At 44.7% G+C, this 22,669-nt stretch overlaps 1 protein-coding gene across 2 annotated transcripts in view; it reads right to left on the bottom strand.

Moving 5' to 3' along the window:
• CAMK1D (calcium/calmodulin dependent protein kinase ID) overlaps positions 1-22,669 on the bottom strand; it is a 221,184-nt gene that overhangs the window by 89,373 nt on the left and 109,142 nt on the right. For both annotated transcript variants that reach the window (XM_026119316.2, XM_064503955.1), the window contains exon 3: positions 2,334-2,408. In XM_026119316.2, the coding sequence (XP_025975101.1) occupies positions 2,334-2,408 (75 nt within the window). The remainder of the gene's footprint in view (positions 1-2,333; positions 2,409-22,669) is intronic.

Here is a 22,669-nt window from a genome sequence, read left to right as displayed (position 1 = left end):
AAATGCAGGTTACTCTTGAGAAGAGAGAAAACACACAAAAATCAGAAGCTAAAAAACCCACAAGGAATCTAATAATAAATAGGGCAGTGATGTAAACAAATAAGCTACACGCCATGCAGCGCTCCTGAGCTATTGTAGCAACAAGTTGATGTTACCTAGGAAACCAGAGATTATTCTCGCAGATGGAAACAGCGAGATGTGCCGAATCAATTTTGAGTCTTCTCAACTTTGTGGAGTTGCAGACCCGACTCCCAAACGTTGATGCAAACTCAGAAGGCAAATGCAGTGCAGGGGTTGCACTATCCTTGATGCAAAGTTCATGGTCACCAGGATGAGCACCTGGCCATCTCCTCCCTTCCGCCTTGGGATAATGTGATGCTCTTCCAAGAGAGTGTGGGGGAAAGATTATTCCCTGGCATACCCTACGCAAAGGACCACGTGGCCTTGTCTGATTTGCAGCAATGAGGTGGGCTTGGCACGCCGTCGAATTACTTTAGGAAAATAAGCTTAAGCTCATGTGTTTTACACCATAGCTGAGGCAGATTAAGAGCATGTACATACACCGAGTTTGTCGTGCCGGCTCCCTGGATGGGCGGTAATTTGTTACGGTGCTGCAGCCTCATCGCATTTGTGCACCCATGGTCTAATAAAATGACCCCGTAGTTTCCGAAGAATTTTCCTGTCTCTTCTAACGGGAATGATAAAAAGGATCAGCCTGAGCAGCAGGTGCAATTCAATGCATGGGTAAGCATGACATCTTGGTCCACCCCGTAAGCACTCAGAGCTGCATCCCCAGCTGCACACGGGTTCACAGCAACCACCTTTGCCGGGGCTTCTCACCACCGCCGGCTTCAGTGAAGCTGAGTCCATTTATAACGGCTAAATGCTTGACTCTTGAAAAATCAATGGGCTGGGTGTACAAAAGCAACTATAACAGAAAGGATAATTTGCCAGTAAGTGTTGAATTGTGAGCAAGTAGAAATTTATACTGATAAATATTCAGCAGCATCTATGATGGCAGACCTACATTTCAGATAATGCAGTGAGCTGGACATCAGAAATTTAGAAAAGCTAGGACTGTTCCACATTATACAAGTTAATAATAAATAGGAATAATCTTGATTTTTTCTTTCTGAAGAGGTTAAACAAAAGCAGGTATTTGTAAATCAGCTGGTCGCAAAATTGATACTTCATACAATTCACCTGTTTTTTTTTGAATTTGTATAACCCTGGCATTCCTGTTTAAGTTCTTTTGCAGCACTTCAGGCAGAATTTAGGACTACCAAAACAGATGAAAAATGCGCAGGGCACTGTTCTTCCCTAAATCCCAGCAGGACAGTGACTAATACCACTTCCATGCCTGGATGCTACCAGCAAACCAGGGACTTGCATAGCCACCCAAGAGCTCAGGCTTCCCATGGGGTTTTAATTCAGAGCTGCCTGTAACAGATGCTCGAGGCTGCCCTATGGCACCTCTGCTTCTTCACAGCTGTGCTTCATCCCTCTGCCCTGCCTGTCTGCTCTGCTCTTGGTCCGGGTGATCTCGTCATTGAAAGAGGGAGAGAACCAAGAAGGTAAGAGGAACTGTTATCTTCAACTCATGTTTGTTAATTGATTTCAAAAAGGAAGAAAAGCAGGATGAGCACTCGCCTGGCACTTCTGTCCATCCTGCTAGGTGACCTTTCAGCGATGTGATGAGAGTGTTGGGTCACCCAGAGCACATCCCACACGTGACAGCACCCTGCTCTTCCCTGGTGGGCTCAGAGGGGAGAAGGGAGGAAGAAGAAGGGCTCTGGTTGTGCCAAAGGGATGCTCATGTAAAAGCTTAAACTCTATTTGACTCTGCTGCCAGCCTTCCGCACCATGTCCAGATGAGGACGAAACTTTCTTGTAAATTCACCACCACTGCATCATACCAGATATTTGCCAGATTTCACTTAATGGGTGGGTTTTCTGTCTTTTATGTCAGACAGATTGAAAAAGGACAGTGAAAGAGAGAAGGGGAAAAAAAATCTAACCTTTTTTGCATCACAGAAAAGTGAGCTGTGGCACTTCCATACAGCTAGGGCCTGTTTCGACTCCCTTACCTAAATCTCTTTACTCTGATTAAATTTTTGAGACTATTCACACAACACATCAGTCCCAAATTTCACAAAGCCTATGGCAATCTGACCCACCACACCTGAAGCCTCATCCTACCCACCTGCCAGGGATTTTGCAGACCGCAGCAAAGAGGACAAATTCCTCTCACACAGCCTATCTTTTTGGTTAAAGAACAGAACAAGAACAGTTGACAATTTTGACAATAAAGCTTAATTAGCTTCAGTACTTACAATTGCATGACCAGATATAAATGGTTCGGACTCTCATATATGTCTTCCAGGGCAACTATATTTTCATGCTTGATCCTGAAAAAGAACAAGCAAGGTAAGTAAAAGAGGAAATGATGATTTTTTAAAGTGGCTGCAAAACAGAAAGCTTTTTTTGGTTAGACACTACTTGTCAGTACTTTTATTCAACACTATAAAATACAATCCTAACTGAAGTAAACAGTCATGAGTAGTCCAGAATACTGTAATTACTAGCAAAAAAATTCCTTCAACCTGCTCTGAGGCCAAAATGTTTAATGCTTACATATTTGGGGCATTCGCAGTCTACAGTTCCTGTGTCAGATGGATGAAGACGGTTGAGTTCGCAGAGCAGGAGCAAAACAGGGTGCAAGGGTGTGACAGACGCAGGGCACGGTGGCAGAGAGAAGATTATTCTTAAGAGAAGAATCATCTGTATAAACACGCATCCTGTTACCTACTCAGAGCAATGCCTCCCCAAATTCGCTGCTTAAAAAGTTACGACCCATTTCTGAAGCACACATTTAACTTGTGCAAACTTTATAGGGGTGACCAGTACAACTCCAAGGGGCAGAGGATGCATTACACCAATTGCAGCCAATCGTTTCAAAGCAAGAAAGATGCAGGAGACACTAAGTAGATGCTGCTGACTGATTAAAGAACATATGGACCTATTCAGAAAGAAAACACAGTGCATTTATCAGCAAATGCCAAACTCCCTAAAAGCTTCAAGGTTCAAGCTAATTAAGACACTTAATTGTATGTCAGGGCCTCATACTTGGCAGTTGTAGGCACCCTCGCCTCTCTGTGAAGATATGGAAAGTGGAAGGTCCTCTGCTCCCAGCAGCATCTTTCCCGTAAGAACGCAGGCTAACCCAATTCCCTCTGAATTCACTGGAAAGATTATGACTGACCTGAATTTAGGCCCATAATCACTCATCAAAAGCTGCATTCGCATAAGGACCTTAACACACAGGAAATTTAACATCAACAGTAAGTGAGTCTGAATATAATAGGCTACAGGAAGGTAGAGCAACACACATGTGAGTAGACTCTTAGCTCTCATAAATATCTGGAGAATTCCATCATATTTTAGTAAAATTTCTGGGTAGACTGCATCACAAATCAAGTTCTTCACATGGACAATAGGAACGCAATAGACCACCCGTTTGTCTTTATACAAGACACGGATGGTTTTTTTCACATTTTTAAAGTGAGATTTGGAGACTAAATGAAAAGCCCCATCTCACTCCCAGACTCAAAGGACTATAGCAGAGCAGGAGCACCCCCGAGCCTCCCTTCTCCCAGCGAAACGACCGAGGAGGCAGTAACTCATCACGAGTGACCATGCTCATCTCACCCTCACTGTCACGCTGGAAGCATGCCTTGTTTGCATTTAAAACCCCCAAAGTATGAAGGAGCCAACCCCACCAGGGATGGAGGGTCCCCTTTGGAGGCGCTGCCTGCGTGCAGCAGAGACCCGGCAGCCGCCCCGGTCAGCACAACCGCTGGGGAGAACCACGCTCGCTGCCGAGGCCAGCAGGCATTTTCTCCGCTTTGCTCCAGGCTCCTGAAGACCAGAAGGGCTTTCACCTTGGCACTGCCCCGTGTTTATTAGCCCTACCCAAATGCACATCTCACTTCTGAAGTCAAGCCGTTTGGTCCGTGCAACGTTTCTGTATTGCAAGACTCACGTTGCATCTTGACTGGTAAGCTATTTAAAGGAAAATGGCATCCAAAATAAAAAAAAATTGAAACAGCTTGAGTGGAAACCTATGGTTTAGATCAAGTTGCAGGTTTGGTCGACAAAGCTTAAATAAACCAGGCCCGTGCCGCCCAGCAGAGGTCACTGCAGGCAGCAGCAACCACCGCCGCTTCTCCCCCTGCACGTCTCCTCCATCTGCAGAAATCCCTGCCCGCCTTTCTTTACTTTAAACCCTGCAAGAGGAATTGCCCAAAACTCCACTACAGAAATAATTAAACCTTCTTCATGGCTGAACAACGCTGATCAGAAAAATACCCCAGAGTTTGGGCGATGTGGCGTGTTATGGACACCGGGCTGGTGTCGAGAAGTTTGGTGGGAGGCAGCGAGCGTCCGGCTCCCCTCGGCGCGGCTCTCCGGCACCGGCTGCTCGAGGAACAGCCGAACGCGCGTTGTGCCTCCTGCCCTGCGCAGTCGCAGGTCCTTGATGGCCACGGATCAGCAGGGATTTGGGAACGGCTTAATTAGCTCCGCTTTTATCCCCCGCTCAAAGCACACAGTGAATCTCAAAGGTTCAGGGGATTGAGGCTGCTAAGCCTCGAAATGCGTGTGCGTACCATACCACTGCTGATCCCTCCTCGCAGAAACACCAGCTCCTCTCATCTCCTCAAGACCTGCTGGGATGCAGGGTTTTTTTAAGGTGCTGCTCTCCTTTTGCAGAGGGGGAACCGGCACGCGGGGGGAGCTATAAGGGTTTTCTGTGATCACAGGAGAAGAGGAAGCCTAGACGTCAGATCTCCCAAGCCCTGCGGTATTACTCTAATCAACATGCCGTGTTATTCCCATCCCTCTCCTTCCCCCCAGGGTGAGGGCATCTTAATCCCACTTCTCCGTAGCCTTTTGCCTCCTGCGGTCCTCCCTCTCCAGATGCTCCTCTCCACCGCTGCAATCTGAGGCAGTCCCAGATGACCATCACTCATCCGTTGCACATCCCATCGGCTACTAGAGATAACAAACCAGCCCCGGATTAACTCCGAGCAAAGCGACTTCTCATTGTTTTTGCACTGTGTGATGGTGCCACATTACACCGTACCACGGAGAGGGATGGCACAGCACATAGTGACTGTGGTGGCAACGTCTTAGATCAGAAGGACTCAAATTCTCAACATGAATTGTTACCAAAAAGAAAAAAAAGGAAAAAAATGCCCCAAATCGAAACATCAAGACCCAGGCTTGGTTAAAGCAAATTAGATGACATAAATCGTCGCTGGCAAGGAAACATCCAGCTAAGGAAATGTGCTTTACAACCCTTTCAACCTGCCCTTTCTCACGCTTGCCCTTTGCCCAGATGCCCTCTCTCCTCACAGACAAATCCCACGTGCCGCTCTCATTTTCCCGCATGCCACCATGTCCCCACAAATCCCATCTGTGAAATGATGGGAAGGTGCCATCTCGGGCGATTACTGCAAAGTTCTTTTTCAGGGCTATTCCGAGACCACTAGATAGAAGGAAGATGTCTAGAAATAAAAACACAAACAAAGAGAGACTCATACTTTAACAAATTAACTCAGGACTCTTCTCCAACAAAGTCCAAAACATGCTGGAATCCAGGGGGCAAAGGAGTGGAAAACACACCTGGAGGGAGGAATCAGGGAAATTTCAGGAGAAATAAAACACGAAGAGTGATTAATCCTGCGGCAAGGCTCAATGCACAAGTAACCAGGCAAAATCACAGGTCTGTGATTCTGCTCATGTGCTTTTACAGAGGTGTCAGCAAAATAAGTGCATGGAGGAAACGTTGCACTTGAGCAATACTTTAACATATAAGTTAATGATCAAATTGCCACCCAGGACTTAGAGGGGCAAATTGAACCGGGCAACCAAAGACTCTGGGATAACTTTTCTGAGCGTGGCAGCTGTGCAAACACGGGCTGCCGGGAGAGGTTTTGATCTGCTCTGAAACATGCTACAGTGCACTAAGCACAAACCGGTTCCCTTTGCTTGCTGTAGGGTCAGTTCACAAAAGCATCATCAATGAGTTGTCAGATCTCCCCGAACGCTAAAGCTGCCGAAACACAGAAAAGCAGGACTTGTTTCTCCAAAGAGGCTGAAACCTGCCCCCGAAACAAGACCTGGCTTGAACAGAAGAGGCCCCTGGCACTGCATCACAGACACAGGACTGGGTGTGCTCAGGCACGATGAGCAGAGATAAGCGCATGGCATGGCGCTTTAATGACGCTAAAATCGACCCTTGCCACTGCCTGGCACAGAGCCACCACGGGTCACTGACCCGACACCGTAAGGGCAGAAGTCCTGCTGGACCAGAACTAGCCCTAACGGACGAAACTCACTTCAACGTCTGCAACAAAATCAATGTACTCCGTGGACTTTGGCTGGAGGTTGCTATTCAGAAGCAAGAATTACAATATGGAAGTTGATGTACAAGAAGGGTAACTAAATCCTTTAATGACTCAGTGTCCTGTACATCCCTGCCAGCTCCAGACCATCCTGGAGGCCAAGCAGCTGAACGAAAACTGGTTGCATATTGCTCCAGATCATTAATTAGAGGGGTAGCACTCTGTACGGATGAAAGCAGAGGACCTTGCTTCTGCTGTTGCTTTGGCTGCCGGGCTGCCAGGAAAACACGCTAAGAATCCTAGCTGCAAAGGCGTAGTATAAACTATGATTGAATCACTTATATTAACATCTATCACATTTAACAAACTTCTGCACTGAAAACCAGGATCGTTTAGAAGAACACTATACAAAAAACCTTGAGCAAACAAGAGAGCCGTTTAAGTAGGGCAGGTTGCCGACATAACAGCTCTTTCCCAGCCAGAGCGGTACATTTGCAAGGCATGACATTTAACGCTGCACCTCCATGAACAGCACACATCACGGATAAAATGCCACAAGAAAGCACACATAATTTTGTGAAAGCCAGAACTAACAAAACCTGAGTCAGTAAGGATATGTATCTTTTGTGCAACCAAATGCCTGTGCAACCGAATGTTATTGCCACATACACCCATAATCTGCTGCAGAGTGTTTTGCCAGCAGCATGTGGGCTACTCAGTTTGAGGAATTCAGCCATTGGCCAAGGGAAGCATTTAAATTGCCATTCCAACTCTTATAAGTAGGACCTTTGAAAACCGCCCGGATGTGGTCAATGGGAGGCACTATATCTTTAACTCTGCCCCTTCCCTTTTCTATTCCGTGGTCCCCAAACTTCTTCCAGGATGGGTATTTTGCAGATGCATACTCCCCACTGATATCTGCGTGATTAGAGCTCAGTATGACATTTCTCCCGTTGTCCAGGTTTCCCTCCCATGCAGACTTTCTGGCATGAAAATAAGAAGTGCAAGCTCCAACCTAGGCTTTTTTCACAGGTAAAGTTATTTATCAGGTTCTCTCACATGTGAATACTCTGGTACTTTAGAAAAGGTGAATTCCTAGCACCCATTCCACCCTCAGACAGGTCTCCCTCCTCTATCTCATTGCCTGTTTTTTGTGGGAACTAAATATCATGCAGAATTCCCCCTCTCTGATGTATCTGGTTGATATCAACAACCAGCTGCAGGAGTTACGAGGGAAAAGCACATGCAGTGAGTGGCCACGTAAGCCTTCTTCCCCCAGGGCATGTGATAGAAAACACCTGCTTGCTTCATTCCCCTCCAGAACTTAAAGGCCCCGTCAGACTACCGTCTGGGATTTTATATCCCAAATTGAGTCCTTTCCTCTCCTTAATGGTTTTAGTCTGCCCAACAGGAATGCATTTTATATCGCCACTGTTTGGTCTGAAAATAGTGTACCGACTGACGGCACTGTACGCAATGACTTCAAGCAGCCATGAGAGGTAGCCCCAAGCATTTCTGAAGAAAATGCCACGACTTGCACAGAGAGGGGCTGCTTGCAGTAGAGTTTCAGAGGAAAACAAAGATGTTTGTCTTTGTACTTGGGGAGAGTAGCCTTGGATTAGCATCCTCTGAGGGTTCAGCAGCCCTTGGCAGATAAAAGGCTATCAGATGTCCCCAGATCAGACCCTTGCTTGAAACGGACAGCTTCAGAGGCAGCTTTAGAAGAAAGCTAGAAGACTGACTGGCCACTGAGATTAATTTCTGTTACTCCATATGCAACGCACTGCTCCCTCCTGGAGCCACCATGTATTTGGTATTGCAGCGGCAATAGGTTCTCTGGATGCTGAGAGGACTTTGCTCTCCAGCATTTTCAGTTCAGCAGTCTCCCCTTCTCTCATGCACAAACACACCTGCAAATAATGTGAAACACAGAGAAACCTCAGCTACAGACAGAGGAGGAATGTGAACAAAACCAGACAAATGTCACCTGCACTTACATTGCTCTTTTTTAAGCTATATACTTAATTTTCTTGTTAGATAGACCTGGAGGTTTACTGGATTCAGTACTGAACAGTCCTTTGCATTAAGAATGGAAGAGAACTCATATTCATGAAACTGCAACTGAACTGCAACAACTGAAATGTTGCTGGTCGAAAGGCATTATTGACTTTCTCCTAATTTCCTTCCACTGCAACACCTTTTGCCGCCCCTACTTCACCTATCTCGCTTTATTTGACCTATTGACTGGAGGAGGAAATTCTCGTCCAAAGGCAGATGCCTGCTGCCTTGCCCTCAGCGCTCGGACACTGAACCGCTGGCCCAATTAGCTAAACCAAACCGGTGTGTGGCTGCAAGGCCACAGAGCTGAACTTTGGGGTCACACGTGGTCTCCAAACCACAGACTGCTCACAACAGTTGCAGGAAATTAGTATCTTTAAGATCTCCATTCTTCTGTGTGATTACCCGGAACAGATAGGAAACATGATCATACGATCCTGGCTGCTTTGGAAAACTGGGGTATAACCCCCCACAAGCAGTAGAAGGGGTGAGGAGGTGGCAGGAGCCCTTGGCGCATGCTTGTAGCACTTGTCCTCTCCCCACCTCGTCTTTCAGACCCTACCCATCATCTCTGCGATCTCCTGTTATTCTAAGCTCTCAAGGGTGAATATCCAGAAATTTTTCAAGACCCAAACAATTTCAATAGACTTGCTTCCCCTGCACGGTATGTCATCTATCTCAAATGCCAGCCTTATGTACCATGTTCATAAAGTATTCCCATGAGATAGCGCTGTGATAATGTCAAGCTGGAGACACTTCACAACAAGAAACCTGAGCTGTGTAGTTAAGCAGCTGTAACACTTTCCAGCTGTGACAAAACCTATCCACATACACCTCACAATTTCTGCTCTGTGCCCTGCCACATGATACACTCCCTGACAGTGTAATCCTTGTCTCCATTTCTAGTTTCACAGGATCCTGTGAGTAGACTGGCCTGGCTTCTTGACTACCCGGGGGATTTCCTTACCAGTACTCTACATGCTGCCATGTCTTCTTGACCCACTGTCCACAGCAGCCCAGCTTAGAGCCTGGGAAGGGGTCCTGCTTACTCATCTTAAAACATGGCTTGGTTCCCTCCTGGGAATTGGGAGAGAGCTATTTGAACCTCCTCAGGATGAGGAGGCCTAGAGGCAATCCGTTTTGCTACTGGAGGCACCCTCTAACCATCAAGTATGGTGCAAAAGGGAGGCTGATGGCAGCACCAGGACTGTTTTTGAAACAATGGTTGACTCCAGCCGTTGCGATGGACTTCATGCTGAGGACCTCATAGCTAAGCATGCTGTGAGGGAGCCCATGGGCTCTCTGCCTTGCTGGGACACAGGCTCAGGTTATGCCCTGTTCTGCCTCATATCTGGATCACAACAGAGCTCAAACGCAAAACATCACCTGCAGATGCATGGGTATTCACTTAGGCACTAGTGTAACATTATAATCCCCCAGAAAAGGTACCAAATTAATGTAGGCGCCTCCATAATAAGAACGAGGGATTCCTACATTGCACACCTGGACTTAGGTCCTGACATTGTGTCCAACTGCTTATTTTAGGTGCGAAAATAAGCACTTGTCTCAAGCATTTTCACAAAAAGGCTGCTCAGTAGTTTTTAAAGACAAAGAGCCTGAGGTTCTGCATCTTGTACTACAAAAACTGGCAGCCCTAACAGGAAGATTAGGACGAAAAAACCTTCTAAAACGCTTGGATTCCTAGAATATGATCTGCAGTCCCTTTAAGCCAAGGAAAATATCCCCATTTTGAACGACATCCCCGTGAGGAATATCCCTGATTTTCATGACAAGTAGATCAAGCCATTAGAATGATGTTTTCCAAGCAGCAGATCACAATTGGCAGGGTTCAAAAAGGCTTGCAAAGTTTGAGCAAAACCTCCAGATTGTTTAATTTGAAACACATCAAAACAAATGAACAAATTAATGATGAATTAATCGTTAAAGGTAAAAACGATAAAAGTAGTGGTTTCATCTCAGCCAAAAAAAATGAACCATCTTGGCTTGTTGGCAGCAGCTCTGTTTTTCCAGTGTGGAGGAGTGTGGATTTACATGTGCAGCCAGTAATTATAGCCAATTCCCACTCCCTTGCTTGGAAGACTTGAGCAGCTACAGGCAATTAAAGGTGGTGAGCAACTCCTGGGCTGAGGTGGGTTGCACTGAAGGGGTTTCATACAATGACAGATGAACGAAAAAGGAGGCTGCATTTGCAAAAACCTTTAAAAACATTACCTTAAACAATATGATTAACACTTTTGTAAGAGTAATCCGTGGAGTATCTGACTGTCAACAGAGCAACCATTCCGCTACCTTGGATCACTAGATGAGAAACCCTCATTATTGATAGTGAATGAAGAGTTGAATATCTGCTATAATGTTCTTTCCTAGCCTCCCTTTCTCTTAGGTGGCTGTAGTATGTACACATCTATTTGGTTACACCTGAAGCCTGACAAAAGATACCACACTTCTGAAAAGAAAGTTCTGCCATCCATGAAACAGCCATTTGACACAGACACAAGGATATTGCTGTTTACTATTAAGCCCTTTGTTGGTTTGAAGCCTTATTAACGAAGGGTGAATATTATACCACCCACACACCTGTATCGAGAAGTTACACAAAACATGGAAAACTGGCTATTTGGACAAGCATGGGAATGAAAGATATAATTAAACTAAGCAGTTCATTCCACCATGTGGGAAATAAGTAAGATGTAGCTATTGTATACAGCTCCTTTCACAAAGTCCTCATAGCACCTTATAAAGGAGCACAGTATCTGCTTCCTTTTCAATAGATGCACACACACATGCTTACGTGCCCTGCTATCACCCAGTAGACGTGGCAGAGCTGGGACTCCAAGCTGTGGGTTGTACAGGATCTTTAATTAGTGGGTTACCCTAAGAGCTAGTGCATATGGGTCAGGAGGACCCATACTGACACGGGACAAGGACACTGTGGCACCTCTCAGCCACCCACCACTTGCCCATGCCAAGTGACACAGGGAAGGATGAAGCCCTGCTGTGAAGTTCTGTGCTCACAAAGCAACAGGCAGCAGCACGGCCCTCACCCAAAGCGGTGCCCATAGGCTGCTGGGCTGATCCCTGTGCTTGGAAGGACACAGAAATGGGAGGAGAGGGAGGCTCCAACCCTGGACTGGAAAGCAGAGGCTGGCCAGGGCAGGACAGCTCAGCTGGAGGGCTGCCAGCTGGAAAGGGTTACACCAGGACACAAGCATCAGGACAGAGCAGTCCGTAAGGGAGAACCAGACCAACTCTTCTGAAATTTTGATGGGACATGCTCCTTTTGAACCTAGTGGAAGATGTGTGTCATTTTGCCTCCCACTGCAAGTGATGGTACATGATGGGGATGGTTTATGTACTCAGAGGACAGTGATGTAACCGAAAGGACACTTTGGCTCATAGCATGAAGCAGGGCTGTGCTCTGTAGTCATATCCAAAGAGGTTTATGCCTCAAAACTGATTTTTTTCCACAAGCATAGCTGAAAAGCAAACAGGGAACCAAGCACAAATGAAATTCAGGGCATAAACTTTTTGCCTCTTGATGAACTTGATGAGTTCCTTGCACACTTGGCTTTGCAGACCAGGCTATCCATGTAGTGTTGCTGGGCAGCCTGGAAAATCACAAGTCTTTATTGAGTCCTGCAAGCTTGAGCGTGTCTGTGATCATCAAAGCCCACCCCAGTAACTTGGTGCCAGGCTACAGGGCAACAGCCTCAGATTTTCCCAAGTGTGGTTGTCTCCCAACAGCAGGGAACTGCAAATATTCTCTGGAGATTGGGAGTCTAGATGGGTGAAGGAATAATAATTGCTCTACTTCTCCTAGTGGGTTTGTTTTCGAGTCTTGATCTTCCATATTTGTATGCATGATGACCGCCGTGCTTCAGCTGTACTTACTTGTATCCTACCCTCCTTCCCAGCCTGAGAGCTGTGCGCCCACCGAGCGGTGAAGCCCGGATGTCTTGGACGTGGGAGCATAAAGCGTTCTCCAGACTCCCATGTAATTCCTAGCTAACATCTCTGCAGCGATCTGACTCAACCGCTCAGTCCGCAGCAACAAGCCACATGACAAACTCAACAGCAGCTACCTGCCAGAAAACGCCCTCCTCCCCTAAAGTTACTGAGAAGCCAATTTATTTTATTTATTGAGAAAGACAGACCGATAACTGTGGGGCTAGGCAAGTTTCCACATTTCATCATTGCTGCATTAGGACACTCCTACACAGAAGGCTGCTCCCCCCGTTGCCCGTGGGAAGTGCCAATAGCCCTCGTGTGAGTCATATGTACGCTGTACCATAACGGTGTAAGTGGGAATGCTCTTCATAGCGGGGGATTGCTCTCGGAGGACTATCACACTGCTTGCGTGATCCTTAGGAGCTACTGTCCTCACTTTCGCTGGAGAGCCAAACTCCAGGGCAGAGTCTCTTCTTGCGCCAGCATGAAACCAGGGTGACTACTGAGTACTGAATTAATCCTGGTATGATTCAGCAGGGCCAAATCTCGAAATCTTTAATCAGGCAAACCTGCTGGAAGTCTCACTTGGCCAGATTCAAATCTTGACGACATCACCGTAGCGTCCACCAAGAGAGACCTGAACCTGACACAGCAAGGGGCGGAAAAGTCACTTAAGCAGAACAGTATAATTAGCATATATTCCCGCTAATAAGGATGCATTGGGCTTGTGTATAACAGCTAATTGGTTTTTAACCAGGTGAGAATAGGTCTAAAAAAGTTAATCATCTCCTCAGTTTTACAGAGGATATGATAAAGGGGTTCTAATTAAAAATTAAATAGTGTTGAAGCTCATTTAGCCTTGCTACTCGTATTAGTGTGGTGTACGGGGACTCTGTATATAGGTTTCTATTTTTAGGAGAGAGAAACCTGGATTCAAATGTCCCCAAAGCACCTTTGCAGAGGTAACAGGGGAGTTTAAAACATAAGCCAGATCCACCCTTGCAGCCACCTGTCCAACAAAGAGCTCTCCAAACTGCAGTTCCCTCCCTTGCCCATGGCATGGATGGAAAATTTTTGAGAACACCCACTTAGTAGTCAAGAACCAGACTTTTGAATATTATTAGGTACCTTATGATGCAATAACTTCCTACAGTAACTAAGCATCAAAGCATTTTCAAACATCCTCCTGGGTACCTTTATATAGCTAAATACCTAAAAAATATATCTGCAAATGATTGCTAAAGGTGAGAGAGGCACTAAGGACAGAAATCATTCCATTGTTTTAAAATCCGAATAGTCACTGCAAATGGACTTCATGTTCTTTTTTTTTTTTTTTAATAATAAAGCACTGCAGCTCTATTCTGCTCCAGAGCAGGGAGGTTAACAAAGGCAACACTTCGGACAGTAACAACCAGATTATTAATGTCATAAACAGTAATTAATGTTAAGAGACAACAAATCCTTCATGTAAAATAAATGCAAGTCTAACTGTAGGGACAGCAGGGCTAAAGAACAGCACTGTGATGAAATGTGGGTTACTTTTCCATAATCGTAAGTTTTATGACTGCTCATTGACTCTCTTCGTGTCATGATGAAGCAGAAATGGGAGTTCAAACTATTTTCAATAGTTTGAAAATAAGACATCATAAATGTATTTCAAAGGATAATGACAGCACACCTACCTTTGTCAATTCCTTGCTGTTGTTCACTCGACTAAGAAGAAACTGCTATGAAAAAATGAGTTGTTTCCTGGCATTCAAGAGAATGTTTTCTAACCAGCTGAGTTATAAACTACAGTGTTATAGATTTCTAATATTTTATGCAGCCAAGTCACACATACAAGTCACAAACAGTGACTCATTTTTTCCTAAGCAATACATCTAATTAATTCAAGGTATTTGGAATGAAAGGTAGGTATTAGATGAAGGCTAAAATAAACAGTACTAAAGGCAGCCTTAGAGCTGACGGACATAAGGTATTCGGCTGACATCGCCCTCTCCTCTGCTCTGCCAAAAGCTCTGCTGTAGACCGTAACTAAGGTTGGGTTAATACATCTACCCCGAGTTCTTTCTACAGTGCATCCACCAATAGTACTTGCTAGGATAATAACATTAGAGGACCCTCCAAAACAAGCAATCTTGCTTCACAAGGGGTGCATCAGTCATGAGCTGGGTGGAGGGCATGTTTGGGAGGAAGGCTTTTGCCAGCTCCCATGTTAGTCCATACTTGGCATCTCCGACAAGGAATAAAGAGCTACCCAGAAGGGGTATGCTCTGCTGCATGCTTAATTGGGACAATGTATTAATTTGCTGCACATCACGAAACAGCCACCAAAACCACCTCTTTTTTTGATCATTATCTCGGCTTTATGTGGCTTTAATAAATTAGATGTCTTGCCACAAATCACAAGGATATTAGCGCTTCGTAGAGGCTGAGCACAATAACTAAAACCTGCTGGGAAAGTAATCTGGGATGTGATTAGCATCAAATAAACTACAGAGGTTAGAAGTTCATTTCTAGATGAATGTACACCTTCTCTTGGGTCTTATCATATGCAATCTGGTGATCTCTCAATAGCCGGACTTGGAACAAAATTTACAGAACATCCCAATTCAGATGCAACAGAAATACAAGATGTTCCTATGCAATTCCTAATTTGTGCTTAAGCTTCAAGCCTATAATTGCACAGGTCGGTATCAATTATGTGTTTTGTCAGAATGTTTCACACTGTCCTGTGAAATGCCTCTCCAAGCTTAACCCTGAATTACTTAGATACTAGAATTTATTGTAAATCCTGATACATTTGTTTCTATTTAAAGCATCCTTTTTGTCCCTTTTTGCCAAATCCACGTAAATTATATTTTGCCTTGTATATTACTATGTTATCATGTTATTCTGTGTTCTGATGAGATTTTTAAAATAACAACATATCTGATGCAAATAAGTATTTCCTTCAGTCCTGAGCCCTGAGTTACAGGGCTGTAACAGGCAGGAAGCTACGTGCTGAGTAAATGCTTGCTTTCTGACTTTCCAGCAACCTCCCAACTTCTACCCCTTTTCATTATGAAATGATGACCTTCACACCAAGCATATGGAAAAAAGCACATTTCTCCCCATTCACATAACTCTAAAGTGCGACTGGAAAAACTGTTCTCACACTTTAAAAAAATTCACCTCTGAGCTAGGGCCAAAATGAAAACTTGCAAAGCCCATGGAATTTGTTCCAGAAGGCAGGAGCGTTTCAGAGGGAGCTAGAGTTAGCATGGAAACATACTCAGGCTTCGGGCTGCCACAAGCTATCAGCAAATATTATAAAAACACTTAGGAAATATTTAAAAAAAATCATATATCCATGTTACCAGAAAACGTTCTCTTTGAGCTTAAATGTGCAGCTTCACTCTAACCAACAGGCCTGTCAAGAGGCACAAACGGTAGTCAAGAAAGCAGCCTAGAGGATATCCCGGAGACCAAGCAACATATGTATTTCTGTCACTTTATATGTCTTTCTGAGAGATATAACCAAGAGGGACCAGTGGGACAGGCAGGAAGAACACCAATTTTTGCTGCAAGGATGCATGCTTTTTCTTACTTGAGTCTTTGCTGCTTGGCACGAGCTTTCAGGGTACCCTGAATCATTTCCTAAAAGTTCTTCCATTTTTCCCCACTGACTATATAGGAGGGCTAGCTCAGATACAAACCTCTACTCTTGCAGATACCAGAAGTTAGATGACGGGATGCCCAAACTTTGTGTCCTCACTCACACCGGAGGAGAACATTGCCCCTCCGGTGTGGTACCTCTGAGCTGGTCCCAGGGACGGCATAGTGTGCAAGGCAAGGGAGAAGCAGACTCCCCAAGGTGTAAAACAGGTTTCAGTGACCTAGAACCAAGTCTGTAATATTGGTAAAGACACATAGTCATAACCACCTGTAGAAAATCTGCTGAGCAATTAATGTTGCATCAATCACGCATGCACTTAATTCAGACACAATGCACTGTTATGGTTCTGATTAATACAGACTGCTGAATTATGATTTACAGTCTCCATACCAGATACAGATGGGGAAGGTGAGGATCTGTTTCCAAGATGTCATATCGCTTTTGACAGGCATAAATATACTTCTGAGTAGATAATCAGAGTCTTCAAATCTCACAGCATTTAATCACTCAGCATGAATGGATAAAACGCGATAAAATTAATCTTGCATTAGTCTAATTGTTACTAGGTGCTTCCTCTTTTGTTTGCCTTCTTGTTTTTGGTTCTACTGCTTATTTTCTCCTCTGGTTTCAGCTGTCTCCTCCCCATCAAGTTCGCCTGCGTCAGAAGTCCCATGCACCCCAAGGTTGAAAGCTCCTTCCCAGCCTGTGCCAGGGTCTTCGGCGTGTGCAGGGGAGCTCCAAGGCCATTATTTGTTCTAATCTGGCCATGTAATTACGGCACATCATGTGCTGTTTCAAATGCTTTGGGCTTCCACTTGTGCTGTTGTGAGAACCTGCTCAGAGGAGCAATCAGGGCCTCCCTGGACTAGTCACTTTTAAAGGACTATCGTAAATAGAATTTACAGAAAACCTGCCCTTCACACCAGTTTCAAGTTTAAATTTCAAATTTAAATAGTTCTTGTTCTTGCAGGCGTTTAATGGCCACAGCCATCTGGAAGGCTCTGGGCAAAGGGCCATGCTGAGTGCCACCACTCCTCGTGGGACCACCTTTGGATGGACTTGCACAAGAACTAAAGCCAACCAGAGACCTTCTACCTCACCTGCAAAATGCACTTCCTTAACCTGCTATTTCCAGCATCATCATATAGTCCCTTCTACAGTATACAAAATCTTACCGTCAAAATCCTCTTTTGCGAAGGCCAGATGTGGCAGGTGTTGGATACATCACAACATGCAGCAGGAACGTGTGTTAAGATGAAGGGAAGGGAAGAGTTCCAAACACATGTCAGTTATTGCAACACACTCCTTTTCTCTGGCCTTTTTCATATACTCATGCTGTAGCAAAGCACATTCCCTATTCTGTGTTTCTTACCGTGCACTTCTACACACTGTCTGCTGGCTCTACTATTATCTGTTCCATGGAAGATAACACATTTATCTACATTTTCAAGGACTTAGCCTATCCACATCTTAACCCATCCTGCTGATTACTCATTTCTCACTTCCAGCCAGGTGGTGATGCCCATCAAGAACTGTATTTCCAAATAAGTACCTTTATGTTACCTGCTAAACTCCCAGGATGCTCACACATTTTGGAGGTGCCCCCTGACTTCGAGTCACTGTCACTAAAGCCCTCCGCACAACTCTTCCGGGTGCCTAAAAACCTTTGATAACGGTGAGGCTGCCATGCTGGCCAATACATCTTCTCAATTCCTTGTGCTCTCTTGTCTGCCCACATCTGTCTCCCATACCATGTTTCCCTAGGTCATGAACACTTTTTGCACCATATTTGAACAACTCTTAGCTTTCAGGAACCTTTCTGCTTCTAACCCAATGCCTATTAAAATAAGGGACATAACCCACTGCAGAGCAGACCACAGATCTTCCCACTCCTAGCCCCCACATGATGACAACGTTATGGCATGGTTTCTTCTTACCCCTAAATTCTGCATTCCTGATGCCCAGTGCCACTTTCAATAGAAAAGGGGGAAACATCCAGTCCCAGAAGTTTCATTAGCCTGGTGAATAGGGGCAAAGCCACCCGGGGAGATGGGACTTGTGGGCTGCCAGGTGTCTCATTGCTGAGGCATGCGTCCCCACCAAGAAGGGAGCACACAACCACCTGTAGCTCCTTTTCTAAAACAGTGAGCCCTGCTCAGCTGGGTGTCATCTTCCAGAGAGGGCTCTAGGATCTGGCTCCAGAATGAAGAGATGCAGCTGAGGTACAGCCCTGGGGTGGATATCCAAATCCAGAGAGGGGCAGGAGCTCAAGCACTGCCTTCTCAACTTCTAGGCAAATTCTTGTTCAGCATTTAGACTTTCTGACAGACTGCTCTGAGGCTCCTAGCTCTCTCCACGGACCATTTCAGCAGGTCTTGGCACTCGGCATTAAGGCAATCTGCACCATACCCTTGCCATCAGTGTTTCCTTTCCTTTCCAAATAATGGTGCTACAGTTTGAAAGACTTGGCCAGAAATCTCTGCAGATATACAATTTCCATCTCTTTTTGGCCAAAGAATCACCTTGGGAGGAAGAACACAGATGTCTAATGGCCCAAAGGAACTAAACTTTCAGTTGATTTAAGTAGAAATGGCCCTTGAAAGTGGAAAAACTCACCAAAGGAGGGAACTACAGGCCTACAAATGAGCTGAGATCTCTCTCTTAGCATCCACTGAGCGGGATACGCCAGCTGGGAACTCAGCATAAGCAGAGCAGCCTGAGGATATGCTGACTCGGCAGGCTGAGCACAGCTCCTTCTGAGAGCTTCCTCTCCCTGGCAGAAACCCCACGGAAGGAGTTTGCCTGCTGAAAATAACTCCGTCGACTGTCTCCTAGGACGAATCCACCCGCTGCGTGAGATGCTTCCCTAGTTCCAGAGCTTTTTTGTGTACACTTCTGCTGAAGATGTCTGCTATGAGAAGCATTTCTAAAGGGGGTTAGAAAAATCCGGAATGTGACTCTCTCAGGGAAATGCTGCTAACCCTTTCCAGTCCTAAAACATCTCCCAGCTTTCTCATCTACTCAGCTCACCCCACAAAAATATTAAAAAGTACCTGTACCTTCAAATATTTAAGTCTAAAATTAGGTACCAAACATTAAGCAAATAAGTGTATGATGAGCTGTATTTTATAACCCCAAAAGCAAGGTGTCCATTATGATTAGCAGAGACCTAGTAATTCCTCACCTACCTGATGTGTTAGCTACTCCAGCATGTTGGTAATGGTTTGCAGTATAAAACTGGAGAATGGACAGATGTGTGTACACCCTCTCCAGTCACTCTAACCCCTTGACTATGTTAATCCTCAAAAGTAATCCAAACAGGATTTACTATTCCTCATTTTATAAAGAGGCTGACTGGGGTCATGGATGAAGTGTCTGTCCATAGCAGGGAGCGAGGCCACCAGCTGAAATCAATAGGCCATTTTTTTTACTGAGCTTCAAATCATGTGCCAGGATTGACACAGAAATTCCTACCTCCCTGTCCACATCCTGAGAAATGTGACCTACAGCTTAATTTTTAGTCATGATTCATGAATTTCTAAGGCAGAGAGAGATCCGTAATTTCCAGATGACCGTACTTGAAACAGGGACTACTATGCATTTTAGAAAATCAAATCATTTTTTAAGCGTAAGACTTTTTTAAAATTAATAACTTCTAAGCATTCAGTATGATTCAACATACTCCTTGATAAAGAGGATTCCTCCCATGCACAGTGCCAGCCCAGGTGTCATCTCTCACCCAATGGTAAACCAAGCAATATCCATTACTTCAGGGATCCAGGGTTCATGTGAACCTGATAAGATGGTTCAACAGCTATTTTCTGGCATCGGAACAGAGAATATGTCATTGCTTCTTACAACTGAGTTTCCAGAAGCTCTGGCCAACCAGCACAAAAAACCTTCAACATCCCACCGGCACTGTCTGCAAGCTGCTCATGCTAATAGCTGATTACATCCAGTTAGATTTTAATTCAGAAACAACCTTGATGAAGTCAAAGGAATTAAACAAATGCAAAACGAATGTAACTAGGAACAGATTTAGAGCCTGATTCTCCAAACGAGCAAGTTGTGCTATCAGACAAATTAAAGATGAGCCAGTATTTCCTTGTGGTAGCATTTATTTTTTGTTTAACTAAAGGTCAGGCATAATAATAAACGGTCTGGTGTCTCATTTACTTCAAAGGCAGTTTTCAGGGGTGGCAACTTGCTCAATTTCAGAAGAAATAAATTCACATCAACAGCTCGCACACTCTGCCAAGCGTTTCTTTCACCTCTCCCATCTCTCTGGGTGGAATGGTGTTGGCCAAACCCTCTTGCCCCAAGCCTCTAACTTGCAGACTCCTTGTTTTCCAGGCACCTGAACACAGCAGGTCCACATGTTGGGCACCTCTCAACCTTTTTCCTGTGGCCACTGATTACAGGAAACAACTTCTTGAAACCAATTCACAATTTATTTCCTGAAATGTCTACAGCAAGCCAGGCGGCCGTCATTCCTGGAGCCAAGCTACACTGCAGTCCTTGCTCCCAGCATCTGTCTCTGGTAGAGATTTCTTTACAAGCACTGCTACCCATCCAACCCCTTCCCAAACCCAGGATCTTCAGATCTGTAGCTGTAGATCCCCTCTGGTTCCCAGTTTCATTTTGAGAAGGCTAAACTTTGCTAATCTACGTAGAGCAAAGGAAGGCTGCGTTTCCCCACTATGAGTTCCTTCCACCCCCCCATTTATTCAAGACCATGTTCTCTGATATACCTTATCTTTGCCATTGTTTCATGGCCTAATTACTTCCCTTTTAAAAACTTAAATTCATTTATCTCCTTGGAGTCAGACAGGATCGTATCAAATATGTAAACTCAGCTGCACATGCATATAAACAGTGTCCCTCAGCCCGCATACAATTCTTGACATCTCACTAGCAATCCCACTTAGAAAAGGGAGCATACATTAAATCACTGTTTATAGCCAAAACAGAGGCTGCAATGTTTCACTGTGTAACTTCGAGTTATTGCTAGCTGAAGTATGCTACAGTTCACTTTGATGAAACCAAAATATTTTTAGATGAAGAATAAATAACCATGTCAGAAGAATCTGAAAGAAGCAGCCTCTGCCTGAATCCTAATGGGAGGAAATTGTTCGAACGAGTGTTTGTTTTCTGAAATTTAAATAGGTTTTTGGTGGTGAGCTGCACTGATTCATACAGTGCAGCACAGCTACAAATACCCCTTTCCCCTTTCTCTGCTCTTTATTTATCTGTATTCTTTGCTGCGTATTTGTTTGAGTATTATCTCAAGCGGTGGCTAGATGTGCCCCATTCGCAGACACACTGTTACGACATGTTTTGGCTGTAGTCAGTGGCAATGTTACACATGTCTTGTTGAAACATGGAGCAATGAATGGATGACAGGCACTCCTGACCAAATCTTCATTCTCTCTCTGTAACAAGCTACGGGCTGCAGAGATCCTGTGCACTGGGATGTTTTCTAGTGGGTCGCTTTCCCCAGGCACATTGCTTTCCTCCTAATGTTGAAGAAAGGTGGGTCTACACAAGCTCTACCTCATATGTAAACAGAAATGACAGAAAACTTTATACAAATGATAAGGCAACCCCCCTCAGCCAAATAAGTAGGGGATAAGACAATAGCATTTAATAAGGTAGCTGATTTTTGTTTAAATTATTTCAGGGTTTCTTTAAGTCAAAGCATAAAGAGCATTTGGGGAGTTCTTAGTGAGGTGTCATAGATAGTACTGAATATTTATATAGCCATCACCTCCAACACGTTGCATGGGAGATCTTCTAACGGCTGCAAGTCAACACGGGACGGGACGGGATGGGACAGGACAGGACGGGAAGGGAAGGGAAGGGAAGGTGCTGCCATTGTTATCCAGCATACAGGAAAGCAGAAGATGATGTTGCCCAAGGCCCGTAACTTGCTCAGCATCATTGTCAGTGGTATAGTAAAGGCAGGGGATGACAACTTTAGAAGATCATGCAGAACCGTTAAACAAATGCTAACTTGTCTAGTGACCTATCACTAAAACTGAATTGGATTCATCTCCTTTTCAGTCCACAGAATTCAAAGCAGACGATTTCAAAATAAATATGTCATCTTCAAGGCCAATTAAATTTTGCAAGCCATGACCAGGGGGAGCAGAGAGGATCACAAGTTAGGCTTCATAATGAAAGTCGACTGCAGTCTTAATTAGTAAGAGACTTCTGCCTTTCATGCCTACGTATTCCTCGAGATGTAACTCAGTGATGACTGCCTGTTCTGGATCTCCCTCTGTACGCTACTTACGGTTGTTAAGAGCCTATTACAACCACTCCTGCAGAGACCGGCTCTTTCAACTTAAGCTACAGCATCTTCTGTGTTTACCACAAGAGAGCTCTGTTCAATCCTCAGCCGTCTTTGCAAGTGCTCACCCATTAATAAATGCATGAAAGAAAGCAAATAATAAAAGCAGGAATATAAAGCTGAGATGAACTGATGAGAAAAAGACCTTCTTTGCAGTGTGGACAGACACTGATTCCTAAGAAAACACTCTTTTCCTAGGAAGTTTCACATCCAAGATCTCAACAA

This window comes from Dromaius novaehollandiae, chromosome 1 (genome assembly GCF_036370855.1).
Source record: "Dromaius novaehollandiae isolate bDroNov1 chromosome 1, bDroNov1.hap1, whole genome shotgun sequence".
In the NCBI taxonomy this organism is placed as follows: Eukaryota; Metazoa; Chordata; class Aves; order Casuariiformes; family Dromaiidae; genus Dromaius; species Dromaius novaehollandiae.
Note: the sequence above shows the minus strand (reverse complement) of the source record. Positions and strands in the feature narration are given on the sequence as shown.